The 25117-nt window shown below is 36.1% G+C and overlaps 1 protein-coding gene across 3 annotated transcripts in view; it reads right to left on the bottom strand.

Annotated features, from left to right (window-relative positions):
• Nucleotides 1–25117, bottom strand: part of HEATR5B (HEAT repeat containing 5B) — a 107849-nt gene that overhangs the window by 82185 nt on the left and 547 nt on the right. For all 3 annotated transcript variants that reach the window (XM_014832858.3, XM_014832859.3, XM_044772237.2), the window contains exons 2-10: nucleotides 24585–24732; nucleotides 21144–21355; nucleotides 18383–18491; nucleotides 16684–16833; nucleotides 6900–7071; nucleotides 5354–5511; nucleotides 3883–4132; nucleotides 1576–1731; nucleotides 821–1071 (exon numbers count right to left, since the gene is read on the bottom strand). In XM_014832858.3, coding sequence (XP_014688344.1) covers nucleotides 821–1071; nucleotides 1576–1731; nucleotides 3883–4132; nucleotides 5354–5511; nucleotides 6900–7071; nucleotides 16684–16833; nucleotides 18383–18491; nucleotides 21144–21355; nucleotides 24585–24710 — 1584 coding nt within the window. In that variant the 5' untranslated portion in view covers nucleotides 24711–24732. The remainder of the gene's footprint in view (nucleotides 1–820; nucleotides 1072–1575; nucleotides 1732–3882; nucleotides 4133–5353; nucleotides 5512–6899; nucleotides 7072–16683; nucleotides 16834–18382; nucleotides 18492–21143; nucleotides 21356–24584; nucleotides 24733–25117) is intronic.

Below are 25117 nucleotides of genomic sequence, written 5' to 3'. Positions count from 1 at the left end.
TCTGACTAGAGCAGTGAGAAATTAGAATGAAAGGGTAAAACGAAGGCAAATTATGAAAGCACCAGTTTACCAGACAGAGGTGGTTATATTTTATCTTCTGAGTACTGGGTAGTCCCTAAGGGTCTCTGAGCAAATGTGGAATATGAAAGTGGTGTGGGAGAGACCGGAAAAGACTTCAAGAAGAATAATCAAGGAGGAGGCAACTGGATGACAAAGGGAGATGGAAGCCTGGATTCAAGTGGTAGCTATGGAACTCCCAGGAACGAAGGGACATGGGCCCAATGACCCGGAAAAAATAAGAATTGAAAAATGTAGCTCCAATCTGCCTATGTAAAATTGCAAATAATATTTATATAAACTCTTAGAACTCCTGAGAAGAAAACCATGATAGAAGTATAAGGTATCATAGAAAGAAAACGAAAAGAAGAAACTGATTCAGGAAAACCATTCAGGTTTTATTAAGTATTATCAAAATGCTAAATATGGCAATAGTATATTTTCCTGACATTTTGAATATAGCAATGTGAATTTTTATTTCTAAAAGCTCAAAGAAAAGCTCTGGTTTCTAAGGGTTTTATCTCTAAATTATAAAATGATACTACCACCAGACAAAACCCATCATTCCTATATCAGAACTAAATATCAAATTTTAATTAGAGTCCATCAACTCCACATTAGCAGAATGCTCTATTTTACCTTATCATAGAAAAAAACAGCTGTCATTTGATCACCTAGTTCAACATTAAACACAGAAGATGTTTAATAAATAAAGACTAAACCCCACACAATAGCACTTACAGTTCTAGGATCTCTGCCATACCTTTCCCTTGGCATGAGGAATGCCCAAAGGGCACTGATGGACTCCACCTAACAAAGCAGCCATTGCAAAACTGTACCCACTAACAGCTTCTGGTGAAGTTTTCAAGTTGTTGAGCCGTTCTGCACATCTGTCTAGAAATGGCGTCAACTGGAAAGGTAACGCCACGGCCACACAGCGCAGACACCAGGCAGCAGCAAGTCGAGCTGCCATAGTTGGGTGAAGAAGCACTGAAGTCACAGTCTCCAGAAGTCCTAAAAGAAATACGCAAAAAATTACTCTTTAATGATGTCCATTTCAGGAATTTAGAAGATTATGTATAACACAATCATCAAAATCATAATTATTACAGTTTTACAGAGACACTTTCAGAACTTCGCCCCAAAAAAATATATTAGCTCATAAACAGTGGAGTACTTTAAAGAAACATTTTCTAGAAAGAACGCAGTACCATTACATCCAATAAAATACAAACGTTGACGTAAAATTACATGAAAGTGTTTGATAAATTTTAGCCAATTATTAGAAACAAAACTACCATGACTGTTTTTGATTTGTCGCCCAAAACTTTACTTCAATATTTAACTTAAGATTCACTATCGCAGTAAATCCTAAATAAAAGCCAACTGTTAAATAATCTAAACTGCTAATTATGATGATCAGCAACTGATGATAAGCAATCAGTAGTTAAATATCAATCACATCTATGACATTGAAAATAGTGAAAAAATATTCCACCGTACAAGTGAATACCATACCTATGGATGCTTCCTGAATAAGAGGGGATGCCGTGGCATTTAGGCTCTGCACCAGGCTCCCGAGCTCCTGTAGGGCACAGACCATCACGTGCTGGCTGGCGGCGATGTCTGCTGCTCCAGATTTGTTTTCACCACTAGTGTCATTCACTACTGCTTCTAGAAACCCAAAATCAGGGATTTGATGTGGGTGAATTAAATTGTGATATAATTTCTTTGATCTATACTATTTATGTTTTTAAATCATACCAGTTGATGCCTAAGTGTTAAGAACTCTGTATGTAGTTATTTCTCAGCAGAAAACTTGTACAAATAAACACTGAAGTGACTTAAAAACACTGTTCAATGACTCAGGACAATGCTATATATACTGAGGTATTCTGTCTGCTTCTAGGAACACAACCTAACTTTAGTAAGCAGTAACAAACCATAGTTTGTTACACAGTAACAAAAGCACAGGCTCTGGAGAAAGAAGATTTGCGTTCAAATCCCAATTCCACCAGTCATGTTAGCAATGTGACATTGGACAAGATACTCAACTTATCTAGGTCTCAAGTTCCTCATCTTCTGAAAAGGTTAAGTGCCTATCTCAAAGGGTATTGTGATGATTAAAAAGTCAATTCGTATAAAGAATATAGACAACGCTACCCCCAATACACATTCAGTAAATGTTAGCAGCTATTATTGTTACCGTACTAATACTGCTATTTAATAGTGCTGCAATTGCTATTAAGTGCTGCAATATATCGGTAACATCATTGTCAACTTACTGACCAGAAAGCAGATTTATAAGGAAAGTGCCTTTAGAATTTCTTACTGGGATGTTCCTCAAACTTCCCACTAGCTTTGCTGTCCCCTTTCCCCACCTTTTAACTTCCACTAGAATTGAAATGTATTTAACAGGAGACAACTAAAGATTCTTTGTCAAATTACTAATTGAGAATATATTCTGGCCCATAAATCCCAGATATATAGCATTGTATTTAATTCTGCTTTTAGGATTTTTAAAACCCAATGGCTAATCTATGGCCTTGAGATGAATAACCCTTAAATGACAGTAAAACTTTCTTACCATTTTTGCATTCATTATGAATTAATAGACTATAAAATATACAATACAGAACACAATATAACAGATTAATATATTATGGACTTAAATAAATACCTCTTTTCTTCTTAGATATTTCTGGACTTGGAAATGCATGAACTCTATCTTTTGATTACTAAATTATAAGCTCCCTGAACAGGTGTTATTTGTGTGTAGCTCACTATTCTACTCCCACCATTTGGCACTCAAATACTTCTTCAATGAATCAATGTATAAATATTTTTCAAATTGTGAACCTAGAACAGATTATTTTTACATATCTAAAGAACAACAGCTCATTAATTTAAACACCCTTAGTTCACAAATTATAACTTTCAGTTAGCCCTAGGCATTTAAAAAATGGTTTGCTTATTAAGCACAAAAACTATAACTAAACTATTTGTGAATTTATTTTTATTAATTTTATAAAATATTTAATATGTATTCTCTAAGTATAAAGTACTGATATTATCTATTCATTAAATTCTTATTTCTAAAGACCACTATTAGGCAATATAATTTGCTTGATTAAAATTAATGCATATTCCCAACAGTGACAAAAATAAACAGTCTTACAGAATTTGTATTTTACCTTGCATTAGCTCCCTAATTGAACTGTAAGCTCCATGAAGGCAGAAACTTTATCCCATTCATCATTCAAACCCCAAATTACCACTATGCACTCTCAAATGCTCAATAACTATTTGTTAAACTGAAAAAATTATAAAATTGACACTTCTTAGAAAAGGATTTCTTTTAATTATGGATTACTGAGGTTTCACAGTATAACCATAGAGGGCTAATAACCACCTGTAACTGTTCCTCTCTAGGTCTTCATATTAAGTCTATTATGGGAGGGAAAAAACAATAACGTATTTATAAAACAACAGGCTTCAGGCAGAAAAATCATAATAGATTACCTCTTAAAGATAGCAAACCAAGGTGCTGCTGCATACCAAGAGAGCTATAAAATCAATGAAGTTACTAGAAATAAAACAAAAAACCTAACCTTACAAACATGCTACCCAAATCTTGAAAAACTCTATTTCATTGTAATTATTTGTTGTTTTAAAATGAAATGAGTACTGAATAAAAATGACTATTAAAACACAGTCCAGAAAGAGATATGAACTAAACAGATCTATTAGTATTTACTAAGAATAACAATAAAGACCTAAACAACTAAGGTAATCAACAACACCCATTATGATATCAATTCTTACCTACTGCTTTCATTTGTTTTCCAATAGCTTGGCATATTTCTTTGGCAGCTGCAATCTGGGCTTTTTCACCTAGCAAACTGCCCACGGTAGCTCTTAGGATAAAGGAGACACATCGTCTTGAATACACAGCCTCTACGTGCGTTTGTGTTGCCCGAGGGTGGGAAACCAGATCAAGGACATGCGACAAGAATGTAGCAAAGCTACGCTCCAACCACTGACCACCCAATGTTGTTACAAAAACAACATATGCCTATAAATAGATGAAGATACAACCTCAGGTACATTTACATAAATAAACTGAAATTACAGATAAAGCAACTACAGAAATAACTGGTGACGGCATGCAACACAAATATTTGAGATTAAAATTGAGAAACTTGAGATCTTTTTAACACTTCTAGCATAGGAATTTCTGGTAGACGTATCTTTTGACTAAAAACAATTCTTAGGAATATAGCTTCATGAAGGACACAGAGAGTGGTGAGGAAAGAAAAGCTGAAATTACCCTGGTGATGAAGACGGTAAGAGGTCATAGGAATAAGAAAATCCTAACATCCTAAATAAAAACTAACCTAGAACTACAAAACCTTTGCTTAAGACTGCAAGACAAAATGGTTTACTTCTATTTTACACTAGTTTCTGGAACAAGGTATAGTTAGCAAGATTTTGACTAAGATCAAAGGAACCATTTCAACTTACTAAGTGTTAATTATTACTAGATCATTAAGCATAATATCTTATTTGGTGTTACCTCTTATTTGCAAATTGTAATTCCAAGTCAGCTTTGATTTCATAATTACATTGGTGATTAATCAGTGATGATAAATCAAAGTATTAATCAATATTTTTAGCTATAAGATCATTGGAGAACATTAACATCTAAATGCCTCAAGCTACCTGAATACAATTTCATTTAAAACTGATTTATTTTACATCAATTTTCTGCCAAGTAAAATTTGGGAAAATTTTCTTAGATATTTATAATACATATATTAGACATAGGCTTATTTATACATCGTTACGTATCCAGCTTTTCATATAAGCATCTATTTATTTTTTTATTTTTTATTGTTTTTAAGTTTTTTTTCTATTTTTCCTTTTTCTCCCCAAAGCCCTCCAGTACATACTTGCATACTTTTTTTAGTTGTGAATCCTTCTGGTTGTGGCATGTGGGACACCGCCTCAGCATGGCTTGATGAGCAGTGCCATGTCCGTGCCCAGGATTCAAACCAGTGAAACCCTGGCCCATTGAAGCGGAGTGCGCGAACTTAACCACTCAGCCATGTGGCCGGCCCCTAAGCATCTAATTTAGAATTTGAATGTAATTGATTCATTTGGTAAAAAAAAATGTTTCAAAAGAAATCAGACAATATTAAAAATCTCTCTGTGTGTGCTGTTACTTAGTGAGAGCCTTCCAAGAAATTTCACAAGTGATATGAACAGAATTCTTTTACACATACATATTACAAACCTGTGTAACTCCAACTCTCACTTCACGATTAACAGACCCTCCAACTTTTAACATTTCTCCACCACTCTTTAAGAAACCTGACCCTCCACGTAGAAATCCTGTGGCCATGAGTTCCAAGACTTCATCAAAAGTCGCTCGCTTCACATTCTGGCGCATTACTTTCAGGAAGAAAAGTAAATTCATAAGCAAATATATTTTGCTATTAGTTAAATAATATTTTCTAATAATCTAGCTTTAAAATTCAAGTAATTATTTTAAAAAATACTTTTACTATAAAGGAGTAGGTCATTTAGGTCATTTAGTTTTCTTATAAACTTAAAATGTACAATGTACTTGTAAAAACGAACATTGAAGCAAAAAATACTAAGAAAAATGGAAGGAGCTAGAAATCAAAAGCAATTCAATAAATCTACGCACAAATAGTCTAATAATTATGTTAACGTTGACATGTGTAACACAGGAGAAAGCACACAGCACATACTGCTAAGTGATCACAGCCCTCATTCTCAACTGAGATGGACACAAAGAAACTGTCAAGACCATGCTTCCTACACAACAGTTACCAACCAATGTATTAAATGTCACTGGACTGCAACCAACTTGCCATCCCTGGTACAGAAAAAGTCCTTTCATATAAAGTAGCAAACAATCCTCAAAAAATTCTGTAGGAGAGGCATAAAGCTCACGATTAAATATGTAGGCTTTGGAATTGGACTGCCTGAGTTTCAATTTCAGTTCTGACACTTAATAGAACACAAATTACACCCTCTCTCTAAGCCTCAATTTCCTTGTTTACAAAATGGGAATAACAAGAGTACTTACTTTTGTAAGGATTAAAATAAAACAATTCTGTTATATGCTTAATTCAGTGCCTGGCACATAGTTAGCACTTAATAAATGTTACCTATTATCATTATCATCATCTAATTCATGGATTGACACAATTATCATTAAAGATGAAGAGACAAAGACAGGGTTTCACAGCTAATAAACATAAGAGCTAAGACTTGAATCTACAACATCTGACTGTCTTTCTACTATACAGAGATGGAGCAGGGGTGGGGACTACACAGTGTCTACTCACGACTGTCCAGGAAGCACCTCTATGGAACTGGGAGGCACAGCAGGAGTCGCAAGAAAAATCAACGCTGCCTCTGATTCTACTTACAATAATAGTCAAGAAAAACTGAAAAATAATACTATGCTATAAATGGGGATCTACTCATGAGATTGAAAGTAGAAAGCATATAAAGTGCGAAATTCCAATCCCTTGAAGAGAATACAAAACCATTTCATAACTCTCGTTCCATGTCCAACACACTTGCTACATATTATCCTATACATTATCAACACAAAAAATGTCTTGACTACATCAAGGAATATGCCATTTGGGTACCTCCATTTTATGAAAAAGTAGACAAAGATACCTAACAATTTAAATCCTTTAAAGTGACTTGTGTATTAGTAATAACTCATTTAGAAGGAAGTGTTCCATATACCTTCAAATAACCTTTTACAGTCTACATCAGGAGTTGGCACACAATACCTGTTGCTTGTTTTGGCATCAATGCTGTAGCCATGACTGTTCCTAAGAGTTTGGACACTGCCACTCGTACCCCATAATTTGAGTTTTCCAAAGCCTTAAAGCAGAGAGTAGCTATATTTTCCAGTTCAGCAGTCCACATGAACACAGCTTCATTCTGTAGCTCTAGTAGACACTGGAATTTAAAAAAAGAAAAAAGTAAATCACATCCTACAACTTGCACATCCAGACATGGAGCAGTAAGAACCAGATTTACTCACTCTCCTAAAATAACTAAAAAATTGGACAAACTAAATCAAACACCATTGTGCAAGACATTGGACATGAGGCAATGAAGGATAGTGATCCTTAAGAGATGGAAAACAAACCAAGTGAACCCTACAACTGTCCCAGCTTACGGCCTTGAGAGAGTTTCCAGCACTTGGGAAGAAACATTTAACACTAGACTCCTATATTAGAAAGAAGAAAGATCTCAAACCAATAACCTCAGCTTCTACCTTAAGAAACTAGATGACGTACAGCAAATTTAACACAAAGAAAGCAGGGAGAAAAGGAAATAATACAGATAAGAGAGGAAATCAATGAACTAGAAAACTAAAAAAGAGAAGAAATGAAACCAAAAGCTGTTTCTTTTGAGAGGACCAACAAAAGTGATACATCTCTAGCCAGACAGATGGGGAGAGAGAGAGAGAGAGAGAGAAGACACAAATTACCAAAAGTAGAAATGAGAGAGGTCACATTACTACAGATTCAATATATTAAAAGGACAACGGGAATATAATAAACTTTATAACAATAAATTTGACAACTTAGATGAAATAGACAACTCAAGAAGACAGATAACCTAAATAACCTAATATCTATTTTAAAAATTGAATTTGTAGTTTAAAATCTTCCCCCAAAGAAAACTGCAGGCCCAGAGAGCTATATTGGTGAATTAACCAAATGTTTAAGTAAGAAATAATACCAATTCTATACAAACTTTTCTAGAAAACTGAAGAGAAAGTATACTTCCCAACTCATATTATGAGGTGAGTCTCACCCTGATAGTGAAATCTGACAAAGACACTACAAGACAAGAAAACTACACACCAATATCCCTCATTAACAGAGGTGCAAAAATCCTAAACAAACTTTCAGCAACTCTAATCCAACAATATATAAAAAGGATAATATGTCATGATGAAGTGGGGTTTAGCTTAGAAATGAAAGATTGGTTAAAATTGTAAAACTAATCAATGATATTGATTACATTAGCAAACTAAAAAAGAAAAGTAATACAATCCTCTCAACACACACTGAAAAAGCATGTAAGTAAAACTGGGGAAGCTGAACAAGATCAGTGGATTGGGTCAATGCCAATACTGTATTATTATATTTGTTTCAATACTGTACTACACTTCTGCAAGACAGAACCATTGGGGGGAAGTGAGTAAGAGTTTATAAAGACCTCTCTGTATTATTTCTTACAATTGCATGTAAATCTACAAATATCTTAAAATAAAAAGTTTAATTAGAAAACAGAAACAAAAACAACACAATAAATTAAATTTAAAACAAAAGGCAGTTGACAAAATCCAACATCCATTCCTGATAAAAGCTCTTAGCAAGTTAGGAATACAAAGGAACTTCCTCAACGTGATAAACATCATCAAGAAAAACTGACAGTTGATCACAGTTAATGGGGAAGGACTGAATGTTTTCCCTGTAAGGATCTGGAATAAGACAAGGATGTCTGCTCTCATGTTTTCTACTCAACTTTGTATTGAAGGATCTAGCCAGGGCAATAAAGCAAAAAAAAGAGAGAAAGAAAGAAAGAAAAGGTATTCATATTAGAAAAGAAGTAAAACTGTCTTCATATTCTCAAGAAGGTAACATGATTGTCTACGTAGAATATCTGATAGGACTAATAAATCAGATTAGCAAGGTTGATGGATATAAGATCAATGTACAAAAATCAATTGCATTTCCATGTTAGTAATGAACAATTAGAAAAAATCAATACCATTTAAAATAGCATTAAAAATATGAAATAATTCAGGACAAATCTGGCAGAAGATATGCAAGATCTGTACACTGGAAACCACAAAATGTTACTAACAGAAATCAAAGAAGACCTAAATGAATGGAGAGATATATCATGTTCATTGGCTGGAATACTTAATATTTTTAAGATGAATCAAAATCCTAGCATGCTATTTTTGCAGAAACTGATAAGGTAATTCTAAAATTCATATGGTAATGCAAATGACATAGAATAACCAAAACTATTTTGAAAAAGAACAAAGTTGGAAGGTTAACACTATCTGGTTTCAAGACCTATTTATCAAGGTATAGTCATCAAGAAAGTGTTATTGACATTAAGACAAAAAATAGACCAACGGAACACGATAGAGTCCAAAAATAGACACGTAAATGGACAACCAATTTTCAACAAAGGTGTAAAGGCAATTTAGTGAAGAAAAGATAGTATTTTCAACATGGTGCTGGAACAGGTGGATACCCATATACAAAAAAAAAAAAGAATTTTGATTCATACCTTACACCATATAAAAATATTAACTCAAGAGCGACATCAGCAACGTGGCAGAGTGAGCTGTTCCCTTTGTCTCTCTCCCCTCAAACTACAACTAAATGTACATTTATTGATCAGTGGAGGATACCTACACAGCATATCAGGATGCCTGAGAGACCCACACAGCCATACATCTGAAGGGGGATGGACTACCCCCGGGCAGGTAATAGAGATAGATAAGCACTCTCCAGCCTCCCAGCAGCCCTGTACACACGTGCAACTGCTCTCCTGGCTGGAGCACTCATAGCACTGCCGTGGCCCAGAGGGTGGGAGTGCACCTCAGCATGACTGCAGGAACAGGTAATGGCAGCCCTGAGCTCCTGTGTGATCGCTTTCTTGTCTAGCAGGAGAGCCCACAGTGCCACTGCATCTGCAGGGAGCAGACCAGGCTTGCACCCAGTGAGGAGGTCCCACCCACCAAAGATAACTGCTGGTGCAACCTAGAAGGAGACAGCAGTGGATCTGCAGGCCCAGGGTAACAAGTTCCTGGCTGCCATGAATGCCCATAGTACTGCTGCAGCCCTGAAGTGGGGAGCATGTCTTGGCAGGACTGTGGGAGCAGGTGGTGGCAGCCCTGAGTCCCCACATGATCACTTTCCGATTTGGTGAGAGAGCCCACAGGGCAGCTGTGGTCCGAGGGAGTGGTGCAGGCTCAGACAGGCACAGCTGACAGGGCTTGCGGCAGGCTCAGAATACACAGCTCTTGGCCCCCTCCCCTAGTGGCGACAGGTGGAATCTGCAACCAGATACTATCATTATGCGAAGGCACAAATCTACCACATCAAATAGTATGAAGAAGTATATTAATACTCCAGACCAGAAGGAAAAAGACAAACACCCAAAAATCAATCCTGAAGGCACAGAAATCTACAGTCTAAATGACTGAGAATTCAAAACAGCTATCACAAAAAAACTCAACAAGTTACAAGAGAACTCAGAAAGACAGTTCACTGAAATCAGGAACAGAATTAATGAACAGAGGGAATTCTTCACAAAAGAGACTGGAACTATAAAGAAAAACCAATCAAAAATGTTGGAGATGACAAACACAGTGAATGAGTTAAAAATCTGCAGTCCTTAAATAAAAAAGCTGGTATTATGGAAGACAGAATTAGTAACTTAGAGGATAGGAATATAAAAATGGTTCAGATAGAGCAGGAGAGAGAACCAAGACTAAAAAGAAATGAAGAAATTCTCTGAGAAACATCCAACTCAATTAGGAAATGCAACATAAGGATTACAGGTATTCCAGGGGGAGAAGAGAGAGAGAAAGGAGCAGAGAGTTTGTTCAAAGAAATAATAGCTGAGAACTTCCCAAACCTGGGGAAGGAGCTAGAAATACAAGTAAAAGAACCTAATAGAACTTCTAAGTACATCAATGTAAAAAGACCTTCTCCAAGGCAAATATCAGTAAAACTGACAAAAGTTAATGACAAAGAAAAAATAGTAAGGGCAGCAAGGCAGAAGAAAATAACCTACAAAGAAACCTCTATCAGGCTTTCAGCAGATTTCTCAACAGAAACCTTATAGGCTAGGAGAGAGTGGAATGATATATTCAAAATTCTGAAAAACAAAAACTTTCAGCCAAGAATACTCTATCCAGCGAAAATTTCCTTCAGATATGATGGAGAAATAAAAACTTTCCCAGATAAAAGCTGAAGGAGTTCATTGCCACAAGACACACCATGCCCCCCCCCAAAAGATACAATCAAGAAGGCCCTCATACTCGAAAAAAAAAAAAAAAAGAAGGGGTTTACCAAACCTTGTGCAAGGAAATGAATATGCAGACAAAATCAGAAAACTGCAACTCTTTCAGAAGAGATTAGCAAACACTTAATTATAACGTTAAAGATAAAGGGAAGGAAAGCATTAAGAATAAATATAATCACTTCATTTTAACCACAAACTCACAACACAAAACAGAATAAACTGTGACAACAGAATAACTTAGAAGGAGAAGAGGGAGAGGATGGAACCTGCTGAGACTAAGGGAACAAGAGACTATCAGAAGACGGACTGTTTCATCTACGAGATCTTTTATACAATCCTCACGGTAACCACTAAACAAAAAATCAGAACAGAGACACAAATAATAAACAGAAAAACTGAGAAAACCATCACAGAGAGCCACCAAACTGAACTGGCAGTCTGAAATACATGTGACAAGAAACAAGGGGAACACAGAACAACCAGAAAACAAGTGATAAAATGGCAGCATTAAGTCCTCATATATCAATAATCATTCTAAATATAAAAGGATTGAATTCCCTAATCAAAAGACACAGAGTGGCGGGATGGATTAAAAAACAACACCAACAATATGCTGCCTCCGGGAAACACATCTCAATTCCAAAGACAAACAAAGGCTTAGAGTGAAGAGATGGAAGACGATACTCCAAGCTAACGGCAAACAAAAGAAAGCTTGTGTTGCATATTTATATAAGACAAAGTAGACTTCAAGACAAAAAACACAATAAGAGACAAGGAGGGGCACTATATAATGATAAAAGGAACACTCCCCTAAGAGAATATAACACTTATAAATATATATACACCTAACACAGGAGCACCGAAGTACACAAAAAAACTATTAATTGATCTAAAAGGAAATATTAACAGCAACACAATAGAAACAGAGCACCTTAACATACCACTTTCATCAATGGATAGATCAACCAGACAGAAAGTCAACAAAGAAATAAGGGAACTAAATGAAAAACCAGACCAGATGGACTTAATAGACATATATAGAACACCCCATCCAATATTAGCAGAAAATACAATCTTCTCAAGTGCACACAGAATATTCTCAAAAATACACCATATGTTGGGAAACAAGGAAAGCCTCAATAAATATTTGAAGATTGAAATCATATCAAGCATCTTTTCTGACCAAAATGCTATGAAACTAAAAATCAACTACAAGAAAAAAGCTGGGAAAGTGACAAACATGTGGAGACTAAACAACAAGTTACTGAACAACCAATGGCTCACTGAAGAAATTAAAGGAGAAATCAAAAATTATCTGGAGACAAATCAAAATGAAAATACACCATACCAACTCATATGGGATGCAGCAAAAACAGTCATAAGAAGGAAATTCATAGCAATTCAGGCCCACCTTAACAAACAAGAAAAAATCTCAAATAAGCAACCTTAAACTACACCTAACATAACTAGAAAAAGAAGAACAAACAAAGCCCAAAGTCAGCAGAAGGAAGGAAATAATAAAAATAAGAGCAGAAATAAATGAAATTGAAACCAAAAAAAAAAAATAGAAAGGATCAATAAAGTAAGAGCTGGTTCTTCAAGAAGATAAACAAAAAATTGACAAAGCCTTAGCCAGACTAAGAAATGAAGCGAGAAGGCTCAAATAAATAAAATTAGAAATGAAAGAGGAGAAATTACAACGGATACCACAGAAATATAAAGCACTGTAACAGAATACTAAGAAAAACTATATGCCAACAAATTGCACAATCTAGAAGAAATGGATAAATTCTTAGACTCATACAACCTCCCAAAACTGAATCAAGAAGAAATAGAGAATGTGAATACACCAATCACAAGCAAAGGGATTGAAACAATAATCAAAAACCTCCCCAAAAATAAAAGTCCAGGACCAGATGGCTTCTCTGGAGAATTCTACCAAACATTTAAAGAAGATTTAGTACCTATCCTTCTCAAACTATTTGAAAAAATTGAAGATGATGCAACACTTCTTAACATATTTTACAAGGCCAACATCACCCTGATCCCAAAGCCAGTCAAGGACAAAACAAAGAAGGAAAAGTACAGGTCAATATCACTGATGAACATGGATGCAAAAATTCTCAAAAAAATATTAGCAAACTGAATAAAGCAATACACTAAAAGAATATACACCATGATCAAGTGGGATTTACCAGGGATAAAGGGATGGTTCAACATCTGCAAATCAATTAATGTGATACACCACATTAACAAAATGAGGAACAAAAATCACACAATCATCTCAATAGATACAGAGAAAGCATTTGAAAAGATCCAACATCCATTTATGATAAAAACTCTCAATGAGTATTGGAGGAAAATACCTCAACATAATAAAGGCCATATATGACAAACCCACAGCCAACATCATACTCAATGGGGAAAATCTGAAACCCACCCCTCTGAGAACAGGAACAAGACAAGGGTGCCCACTCTTGTCACTCTTAGTCAACACAGTACTGGAGGTTTTGGCCGCAGCAATTAGGCAAGAAAAAGAAATAAAAGGTATCCAAATTGGTGAGGAAGAAGTGAAACTCTCACTGTTTGCAGACAACACGATTTTATATATAGAAAACCCTAAAGAATCCATTGGAAAACTATTAGAAATAATCACCAACTACAGCAAAGTTGCAGGGTACAAAATCAATTTAGAAAAATCAGTTGCATTTCTATGTTGTAATAATGAACTAACAGAAAGAGAACTGAAGAATACAATCTCATTTAGAATTGAAGTCAAAAGAATATAATATCTAGGAATAAATTTAACCAAGGAGGTAAAATATCTATACAATGAAAACTATAAGACTTTATTAAAAGAAATCAATGATCGCATAAAGAAATGGAAAGATATTCCATGCACATGGATTGGAAGAATAAAGATAGTTAAAATGTCCATATGCCTAAAGCAATCTAGAGATTCAGTACAATCCCAATGACGTTGTTTATGGAAATAGAACAAAGGATCCTAAAATTCATATGGGGCAACAAAAGACCCCGAATAGCTAAAGCAATTCTGAGAAAAAAGAACAAGGCTGGAGGCATCACAGTCTCTGACTTCAAAATATATTACAAAGTCATAGTAATCAAAACAGCATGGTAATGGTACCAAAACAGACACACAGATCAATGAACACAATTGAAAGCTCAGAAATAAAACCACAAATCTACAGACAGCTAATCTTCGACAAAGGAGCTAAGAACATACAATGGAGAAAGGAAAGTCTCTTCAATAAATGGTTCTGGGAAAACCAGACAGCCACATGCAAAAGAATGAAAGTAGACCATTATCTTGCACCATACACAAAAATTAACTCAAAATGGATCAAAGACTTGAAGGTAAGAGCTGAAACCATAAAACTCCTAGAAGAAAATATAGGCAGTACACTCTTTGACATAAGTCTTAGAAGGATCTTTTTGAATACAATGTCTACTCCAGCAAGAGAAACAAAAGAAAAAATAAACAAATGGGACTTTATCAGACTAAAGAGCTTCTGCAAGGCAAAGGAAACCAGGAACAAAAGGAAAAGACAACCCACTAACTGGGAGAAAATATTTGCAAACCATATATCCGACAAGACGTTAATCTCCAAAATACATAAAGAACTCATACAACTCAACCATAAAAAAACAAACAACTCAATCAAAAAATGGGCAGAGGATATGAGCAGACATTTTCCCAAAGAAGATATACAAGATGTTCAGCATCACTAATCATCAAGGAAATGCAAATCAAAACCACAATGAGTTATCACCTTATACCTGTTAGAATGGCTATAATTACGAAGACAAAAAAATAACAAATGTTGGAGAGGATGTGGAGAAAATGGAACCCTCATATACTGCTGGCGGGCATGCAAACTGGTACAGCGACTATGGAAAACAGTATGGAGATTTCTCAAAAAATTTAAAATAGAAATACCATACGACCCAGCTATTCTACTGGATATTTATCCAAAGAACTTGAAATCAACAATTCAAAGAAACATTTGCACCCCTATGTTCACTGCAACATTATTCACAATAGCTAAGACGTGGAAGCAACCCACGTACCCAGTGACTGATGAATGGATAAAGAAGATGTGGTATATATATACAATGAAATACTACTCAGCCATAAAAAAGACAAAATCGTCCCATATGCAACAACACAGATGGGACTTGAGACTATTATGTTAAGAGAAATAAGCCAGACACAGAAAGCCAAACACCATATGATTTCACTCATTTGTGGGAGATAAACGAATACATGGACAAAGAGAACAGACTAGTGGTTACCAGAGGGCTAGGGGGTTAGAGGGTGGGCATAAGGGGTATAGGGGCACATTTATATGGTGACTGACAAATAACATACAACTGAAATTTCACAATGTTATAAACTTTTATGACCTCAAAAAAATAAAATAAAAAGATTAAAAAAGTTAAGTCAAAATGGATCCTGTATCTAAATGTAAAACTATAAAACTTCTAGAAAGAAACACAAGAGAAACCTTGGATTAGGAAAACTTTTCTTAGATTCAACACCAAAAGCACAATCTACATAAGAAAAATTGATAAATTGGACTTTGACAAAATTCAAAACCTTCCTTCTTAGAAAGGTACATTAACAGAATGAAAACACAGGCCACAGACTGGGAGAAAAAATTTGAAAATCATTTATCTAATAAAAGAATATATAAAAAACCTATAAAGTACTCTCAAAGCTCAATAATAAGAAAACAAATAACTCAATAAGATGAAGAGCAAACGATCCAGACAGACTCTTCATCAAAGAAGATATGGATGGCAAAAAGCGCCTGAAAATATGCTCATCATTAGTCATTAAAGAAATACAAATTAAAGCCACAATAGCTGTACATATCTATTAGAACAGCTAAAATTAAAGACTGGCAGTACCAAATGTTGCTGAGGATGCAGAGGAAGTAGACATCTCACACACTGCTGGTGGAAATGTAAAATGGTACAAGTACTTTGGAAAACAGTTCGGCAATTTTTTTAAAGTTACACATAAATCTACCAAATGATCCAGTCATTCCATTCCTAGGTATTTACCCAAGTGAAATGAACGCCTATGTCCATACAAAACATAGATGTTTACAGTAGCTTTTTTCGTAATGGCCTAAACTAAAAGCAACCCAAATGTCTTTAAGAGGTGAAAAGAATAAACCAATTGTGGTATATCTATACAATGAAATATTACTCAGTAACAAAAAGGAATGAACTATTCATACATGTAACAACATAGACGAATCTCAAAACAAATACGCTGAGTGAAAGAAGCCAGACCAAAAAAAGGAGCACACACCACATGACTCCATTTATATATAGTTCTACAAAATGAAACTAATCCAAGGGAAGGAAAAATATGCCATCATATTTTAAAACTTTGAAAGAAAAAAAGTCATTACCTGTCTAAGAGCAAGCAGGATAAGGAGCAGCACTATAAATTGGCTGAGCACTCACCTTGGCAACTGCACACCGAACAGCCATCGACCTGTCAGTCAAGAGGGACCTGGCATTCTTGTAAATATCACGATGACAGGAAGCTGCCGCACCACCCAATCCATTTAGAACTTTCTGTAGACTCATTAAGATTTCACTTCGCCCTTGAGACTAGATGTGAACACAAATCAAAACTTAAGAATATGTTGTAAAACAAAGCCCACATTTAAATAAGAACATACGAAAACAAAAAATTTCCCTGGGGCTTACTTCTAAATCATAAAGAGTAAGTAATGAAAAATAAAATAAAATTAAGTATTCTAAAATGTACCTGAAAGGTAAGAATAATTATTAATTTCAATTACATAATATCTTTCTGAGAAATCTGGTTACAAGAAGCAAACATAGTCCAATGTTTCCATGACAAGTTGAAGAGCAATATAATGAGAACACGAAGACAAATTCAAAAGCTTCAATGTCACATCTCAAGGGTCCAAACTTTCAGAAGGTAAAAGATTAAGTAAAAAGTAATATAAACAGTTTAAAAGAAGAAACATCCAACACATTTAAAAAACTCGTCACAGAGATATGCCAAACCCTCATCTTTTTATAACTAATCCAAACTCTTGTTTTCATACTCTCACAGTGCCTAAATCATCTTTCTAGCAGTATACTCATTCAAACACACACGTCTTCCACTAGATTGTAAGCTTTTTGAGGTCAGGGACTATATCTTGTTCATCTTTATATGTCTAATGCCTGATAATATGTCCTCAATTCTTGTTTAATAAATAAATAGACAAATAGCACCCAGAAGAGGTGTTGTCCAAGAAATCTTTAGCTTTCCTAGATACAGAAATTAGACTATGAGAGTCTAAAGCTTAGACCCAAATTAACAAGGAATTTTCAGAAGTAACACCAAACTGACAGGACAAAACAACTATTTTTACTTGATATTAGCTGCTGTGGATTAAATAATGTCCCCCCAAAAGTTTCAAGTCTTACGCCCCATTACCTGTGATCGTGACTTTATTTGGAAGTAAGGTCTTTGCAGATGAAATTAAGTAAAGATGAGATCATATTGGATTAACGTGGGCCCTAATCCAAAGACTCGTATCCTTATAAGAAGAGAATTTGGATACAGAACACAAATCCACAGGCAAAATGCCATATGACAATGGAGGTGGAGATTGAAGAGATGCATCTACAAACCAAGGAATACCAAGGAACACCAACGAGTGCCAGCAACCACTATAAGCTAAAAATGTAAGGAAGGATTCTTCCCCAGAGCTTTCAGAAGCATGGTCCTGCTGACACCTTGATGCTGGACTCCTAGCCTCCACAATTGTGAGACAATAAATTTCGGTTGTTTTAAGCCACCCAGTCCGTGTAATTTATTACCCTAGGCAGCTCTAGGAAACTAACACATTAGCTATGGCACAACACATAAAATGCAATGCAAAAATATCCACAGGGCTAAATAAAAAATAATAGGCAAACCTATTCTTTGTCTAGGAAAAGCATTCTTTCCCTTCTCCCTAAAATATAAGGTAAGTACGCTAAAAGAAAGGACAAGTGATATTTATTTTTGCAAGTAATATACCCTGATGCTAAGCAATATGAGTACCACAGTGACAGAAAAAAAAGCAAACATATACTAACTGACATCTAATTCCTGCCACAAGCAACACATTTAAATAATATTTATTGCAAAACTTACCTCTGCACTTTTCAGAGATTTCAAAAGATTATTTACTGTTTCTGGAAATGCACTACCTAACATTCTCCCCATTTTTTCATAAAATGCTCCAACACAAGCCACTGCAGCCCTGTAAGAAGTAATATTTTCATTGCTAATTGTTCAGGTCAATAATACAACTTTACTATACTTTTCCCATTTTCAGAAATCAATTTTCTATTTGTGCAGGACACTTTTGGCTACAATCCTTAATTTTCCCCTTCCAAAAACATCTTATGTATTCTTTATGATTGCAACAAATACTATGGTTAATCAAATTGTATTCTTGTTAGGAATACAAGAGAATAATTATATATTTACATAATAAATCATACTTATCCTCTAGAAAGAAACTCAAGCTTTCCCCTTATGAAGACATCCCAAATTATGTCAATCCACAATGATCCCTCTCTTTTCTCATTATATACGTCAACTACTCATTTTGACAAAATTATATTGTTTACTATGTTGTGACTTGACCATTTTATATGTCTATATTTTATCCTGCCAATGTAAATGTAAACTTCAGAAAAAGGAAATATATCTTACACATTTTTGCATTGCTCACAGTGCCTGTCTCTTAATATACAAATAATAGTAGACAATTACTTGTAAAATTTAATCTAAATGGCTTTAAGGGAACATTTGGCTACCCAGAAGAAGAAATGTAGCAACATCCCATCTCTTCAGGAGCAAGGAAACCATCCCATTATCACTCATGTAAACAGTAAATAAATGAATAGCTGTGAGTTTAGCTTAGAGGCAGGAGGAGGGCATGGAGGTGAAGAGTTATGTTTTGAAGTCTGGCAGATGTTACGTCTAAATTCTAGAACCTGCCACCTAATAGCTACGTGTTATGAGTAAGTTACTCCAAGGCTGAGAGAGATTAAATAAATTTAGCTCACTATCATACATGTCATAAATAATAGAATCAGGGAGTTGACCTTTACCTCTTTGACTCCAAATCCCATGCTTTTCTCAGTATTCTACAGGCTGATAAGAAAGCTAAAAATGACTGAGGTCACATCCCAGAATATATCAGCGAATTCCTAAACAAAACCCATAAATCCACTGGAAATACATATGAGTAATATGTAATATGTAATAAATTCTACTTAACCAGAACTACAAAATTATATGTGGATTTACTAAACTAAATCATCAAAGTATTAACATAGCTTCAAACTTCAAAATAAAGTGGAAAGTAGTAACACTCTCTAATCTTTTCTGAAACTTTTGAGATCTACATCTATCCCAAACAAGAGAAAGTCCAATCACAATGTACCTGTGCAGTTGAAAATGAACCTAAAAATCAGCGTCCAAGTTCAGAAGAACTTCCCCATTTCCTCCGTAAGCTATTACACTGGCCCCTGGTCCCTTGAATGTTGATGTTCTAGAGTTTACTCTTGGCCCTCGTCTCCTTTCCAACAGTATTCTCTTCCTGGGTAACTTTCTCCATAACAAAACGTTCAACCAAATCTCCATTCTCTACTCACGGAACTGCACTCCCAACTCAGATCTCTAAAATCCAGACCAGGATTTCCAAGTGCCTACTACACACTGTCACTTGCATATTCCCACTATACTCCAAAGTCAGCACGCCCAGAATTGAACTCATCATCTCCCCCTCACAATTTGCTCCCTCCTCTACTTTGTATCTTTCTGAAAAGCACTGTAAATAAGATATAAATAAGCCACTTCTGTTTCCAATTTGAAGTTTTCTTTGCCTAGAAAATAGGCTGGCAAACTATAACCTGCCGGCCAATTCTGGCCCATCATCCAGCCTGCCACTTGTTTTTGTAAATAAAGTTTTATCATACTCTTTTATTTATGTACTGTGGCAGAGATGAATAGTTGTGACAGAGATGTATACTCCACAAAGCCAAAAATATTTAGTATCTGGCCCTTTTCATAAAGTTTGCCAGTCCCCGGCCTATCACATCCACCTTCCCCTCTTCCCAGCGTAACCCCTTACTTGACTAATTTCCATGTGTCCACCTTTGATGGTTGGTTTTCTCTGGCTGAAGGTTCTTTGAGAAGCCTTTTTTGATACTGCTCTCCACTCACACCACAGATAAGCTTATTTAGGTGTTCTTTTCCCTCCCACAGCACTCCTCATTTTACTATAACTGCTGATTTTCTTATCTGATTCTTTCACAGGATGCATCCCTAGAGCCATTATCCTCAACACTTGCTCTGAACCACAAGTATGGTCTAGGAGTTGGGGTCTAGGAGTTGGGTAAGCCCTTAAACTAGAGGTCAGCAAACTTGCAAGCAAAATGGTCTCTGTCTCAACTACTCAAGTCTGCCATTAAAGCACGAAAGCAACTACCACTTAAATGAACAGACATGTCTGTATTCCAGCAAAACTTTATTTACAAAACAGGCAGCAAGCTGGATTTGGCCTGTGGGCAACAGTTTGCTCACTCCTGCCTCAATTCCATAACTCTGAAATTCTTTACATTCCTATCCATTCCAACCAAAAATATTATCTCCACCCAAATTTACCAAAAGATTCCCGTACAAATTGCTGACATCATACCAACACTCTGCAAAGTCCCAGTGGTGATGGAGCATATACTGAAATAGAACCCCTTCCCCAGACCTACTGAGAGGTTGTACTGTCAGCAGCAATGCCGCAGCTTCCATCTACCTGGGGGACTTCACGATCAGTAGTCCCTTATTAAGATGCATTACTCTTAAAAAATAAACTTCAAGGGTTGATGTCAAAGTAAGTACTTACAATTTTGTTGGTAAGTAGCCTGCAGTGTCATCTTTATTTCTGATAATGTCATTACATTTATCAAGTGTTTGAAACACAGTGTAAGTATCTCCAATGCTATAAAGGGCTGCAAGATTTTTAGCTAACAATTTTCGTGTAGGTGGTCCAGGTGAACTGCTTATTAATCCGGTTAATTGTTCAACAAGTTTTTTCTGTTTTTCCTTTACATCAGTCTGTTACAAAAAATAAAGAACATCATCAGTTTTTCTTATATGCATTTTCGTTACCTTTTAATCAAAATAAAAAATACTTAATGGTTAAGACACTCTAATGATTAAAATTTATATTACATTAGGCATACAACCATGAGAATCTTCAAGATAAGGAAAAGTTCAATAAGAAATGAACCATTGCTTCCTAGATTAAATATTCTCCTTCCTTCTCCTCCAATCCCAAAGTTAGCTGCCAATAAAAGTGACTATTCTAGATCCAAAAAGTTTCCACGTCAACTTACTAAGAAATAAACCAATAGTCAAAGGATGCAAAATATTGGGCGTATGGACAACTGACATCTTAGAACCCAGAAAGGCTTCCCTGTAAAAGCAAAGTGAGTAGTTCCTAAAATTACAGGTCAGTGAAGGAAACCAGAAGACCTCTGAGGAGCCCTAGGCAACAGAAAAAATATTCCGATCTACCCATAATACTGAGAATTCATTCATTCATTCAAGAAGAACTTATTGTGTACTTATTACATGCCATGCACTATTCTAGGCACTGGGGAGCAAGAGGGAACACAACAAAGTCTCTGCCCTCATGAAGTTCACATTCTAGTGGGGAGAGACAGCACTTAACAAATAAATGAATAGTGTGAGTTCTCACTGTTTTCTATAGATTAGTAAGAAAAGGCCTCTCTGAAAAGAAGTGAAGGTGCGAGCTACACAGATACCTAGGAGAACATTCCAGGCAGAGGGAACAAGTGCAAAGGCCTGGAGGTGGGAGCATGCTTAGCATGCTCAAGGACAGCAAGAAGGCCAGTTTGGCTGGAGCAGAGTAAGAGAGAGGAAGGAGTAGGAGATGAAGTCAGAAGGGTAGAAGACACTAGATTCCGTGGTGCCCTAGACACCATTGTAAGAACTTTGTATTTTTTTTCTGAATGAGAGTTTGAAGCAGAGGAGGGATGTTATCTAAATGTTTTAACAGGCTCATTCTGACTACTGAGCTAAGAATACTCTACAAGGTACATGGCTGGAAGCAGATGAGCACTCAGGAAGCTGTTGCAATAATCCAGATGAGAGATGAGGGTGGTAACAATGGAGTTAACGAAAAATAATTTAATTCTGGATATATCTAGTGGATAGAATCAGCAGGATTTCCTGATGAATATGAATTGAAGTTTTAGAAAAAGAGAGAAATCAAGAATGCCTCTAAGGTTTATGACCTGAGCAACTAGAAGGATGAAATGGTCATTTCTTGAGTTGGAGAGCACTGGAGAAAGGACAGGTTTGGGAGGGCATTCAAGAATTTGGTACTGAACACATTAACTTTGAGATGCTGTTTAGATATCCAAGATAAAGAGGTGGAGCAGGTTGTAGGATAGCTGGCAGTTATTATTGTATAGATGGTAGTAAAATTCTTAAGATTAGATAATATCATTGAAGGAGTAAGTATAGATAAATTTTTTTTACAAAAAGAGCTCAGGACTAAGGAGCCAACAAAAGAGATGAAGAGTAACTAGTGAAATAGGAAGAGCACTAAAAGCAAATACGTCTTGGGAACCACGAATAGGAAGAACTTGACACAAAGTGTGCATCAACAGTAATGATAACAACCCACTGTTAAATTTGGGTGGAGGGTATAGAGATGTTCATATTATCAGGCTTCATAATGTAAATAACTTTTTTTTTTTGCTGAGGAAGATTTACCCTGAGCTAACATCTGCACCAATCTTCCTCTACTTTGTATGTGGGTCACCACCACAGCATGGCTGCCAAAAAGTGGTGCAGGCCCACACATGGGAACCAAACCTGGGCCACTGAAGCAGAGCACAGCAAACTTGACCAATAGGCCATGGGGCCAGGCCCTAAATAACTTTTTATATACTCTTTTGCATTTTTCAATTTCACAACAAAATAAAAAATATTTTAAGTGTTTCAAGTTAGAGGATCAACTACGCCAAAAGCTGCTGATGGGTCAATTAGGACACAATAATAACCACTGGTTTGGGCAATGTGAGATCACTGATGACAAGAGCTGTTTCAGCAGAGTGGAGGCCACAAGTATCCAGTTGAAGGGGGTTAACAGAAAACAGAAACTTCTAATTAAATACTGTAAATGAATCCATGCATTAACTCTGTTTCTCTAGAAACCCTACCAAAACTATACTAAAGGGTAACCAAAAAAAAAAAAAGCACAAATCCACAAGGGCAAAGAAAACAGGAAAAGAATCAACACAAATAATGGAAGCCAGGTATCCCTATGGAAAGCTGAGAAGAGATCCATCTTATAACACAGAATGCTCTAAAAGCTCTTGTTTGCTTTTTGTTTTTGTTTTTTGAGGTCCTAGGTGCTTATAAATGAGGGAGTGAAGCTATGCCTAGAAATGAAGGAAATGATTGAGAGTCTATTTTACAAGTCATAAGACTTCCATATCTTGCTCCTCCATTCTGCACTAAGGGAGCTCAGGCATAGCTGTGGGCTGGGGAAACTTGCAGTGCAAACAGTGAATTAAGTGAAAGCTTACATACTGGATGTTGAAGTCCCCAGCTTTCTCTGCTAATCCCCAGAACCTAGGCAGCTAGCCATATACCCTATGACACTAGAGTACAAAAGTCTCTTCTGGGGAATGACTAGCCCAGAGAAACCTAAGATACTAACGTCAGGGGTTCCTCAAAGACCCGACTGGCCTACAGGGAAGCACAGTTAACAAACTTCACCCTGCCCAGGAAACTTTTTACTACTCATTCAAATTTGAGCAGACAGCCAAAGATGATTAGATGTCTCAGGACAGCATCTCATTTTAAAGACAGAAAATAAAACAGACAGATAATGAAAGGCAACTTGAATAAAACAGACCATGCAGAAAGAATAGGAAAAAAAAAAGCCTATTAATAACTCCTCAGTAAAATAAGTGAAGATACGGGGATTGCTAGACAGCACTGAGGGACCACTTGAAGTTGGAGATAACAAATTTAAAGTGACAGCAGTCACATAATCATGTTTTTCTCCAGTCACATTCAACTGTCCAGGTAGGGGCATGAAGGAGGCAACAAACGGGATTTAAACGAGGTTTGGGTTTTGCCACAGAATAGAAAAAGGACAGACGAGAAATTCCCATTACAGTGTAATATTCTCAAGTTCCATAAGCGACCCAGGACCTTTCCAAAACATAATGTGTTTTACAAATCACGAACACATAATACTCTTTATTACATTAACCCAGCTGGACAAAAAGCAATACCATACCTTGTTGGCAGCAACCAAGACTTTATCAAGAAATCGCAACCATTCAAAGATAAAAACTGGTCTCTTTGCTTCCGTGATTTGAGCCAAAGCTTCTTCATTTAGCAATAAACTGTGGGCTAACTCCATTACTGAAGTTTTAAATTCACACCTTAAATAAAGAAAAAATACCTGTAAGGATGCAACCTTGTAACGAATGCAACCACTAAGAAATGAAAAGTAAGGCTTTACTTCTCATCTCATTTGGAGGAAACCTACAACTTCTTTGAGGCAAAACCTGAGAACCTAATTTTAAAGGACAGGGGTACAAGCAAAAACAAAAGCAAATGCTTGGCTAGGAAGAACGAGTAACGGAGTGAAAGGAAAATATTTTAAAATATGTACTGCAAATAAGGCATTACTCCAGAAGACACAGGCCTAGCAAAACACATGCCCTTAACCCATTCCGTAAATGGGAAAACTGAAGCACCGAGGTCATCCACCGGCCGGGCCTGACCACCTAGCCACCTTTCTCCCTCGCCCGCCGCTCCGTGCAC

This window comes from Equus asinus, chromosome 6 (assembly GCF_041296235.1).
Source record: "Equus asinus isolate D_3611 breed Donkey chromosome 6, EquAss-T2T_v2, whole genome shotgun sequence".
NCBI classification, from domain to species: Eukaryota; Metazoa; Chordata; class Mammalia; order Perissodactyla; family Equidae; genus Equus; species Equus asinus.
Note: the sequence above shows the minus strand (reverse complement) of the source record. Positions and strands in the feature narration are given on the sequence as shown.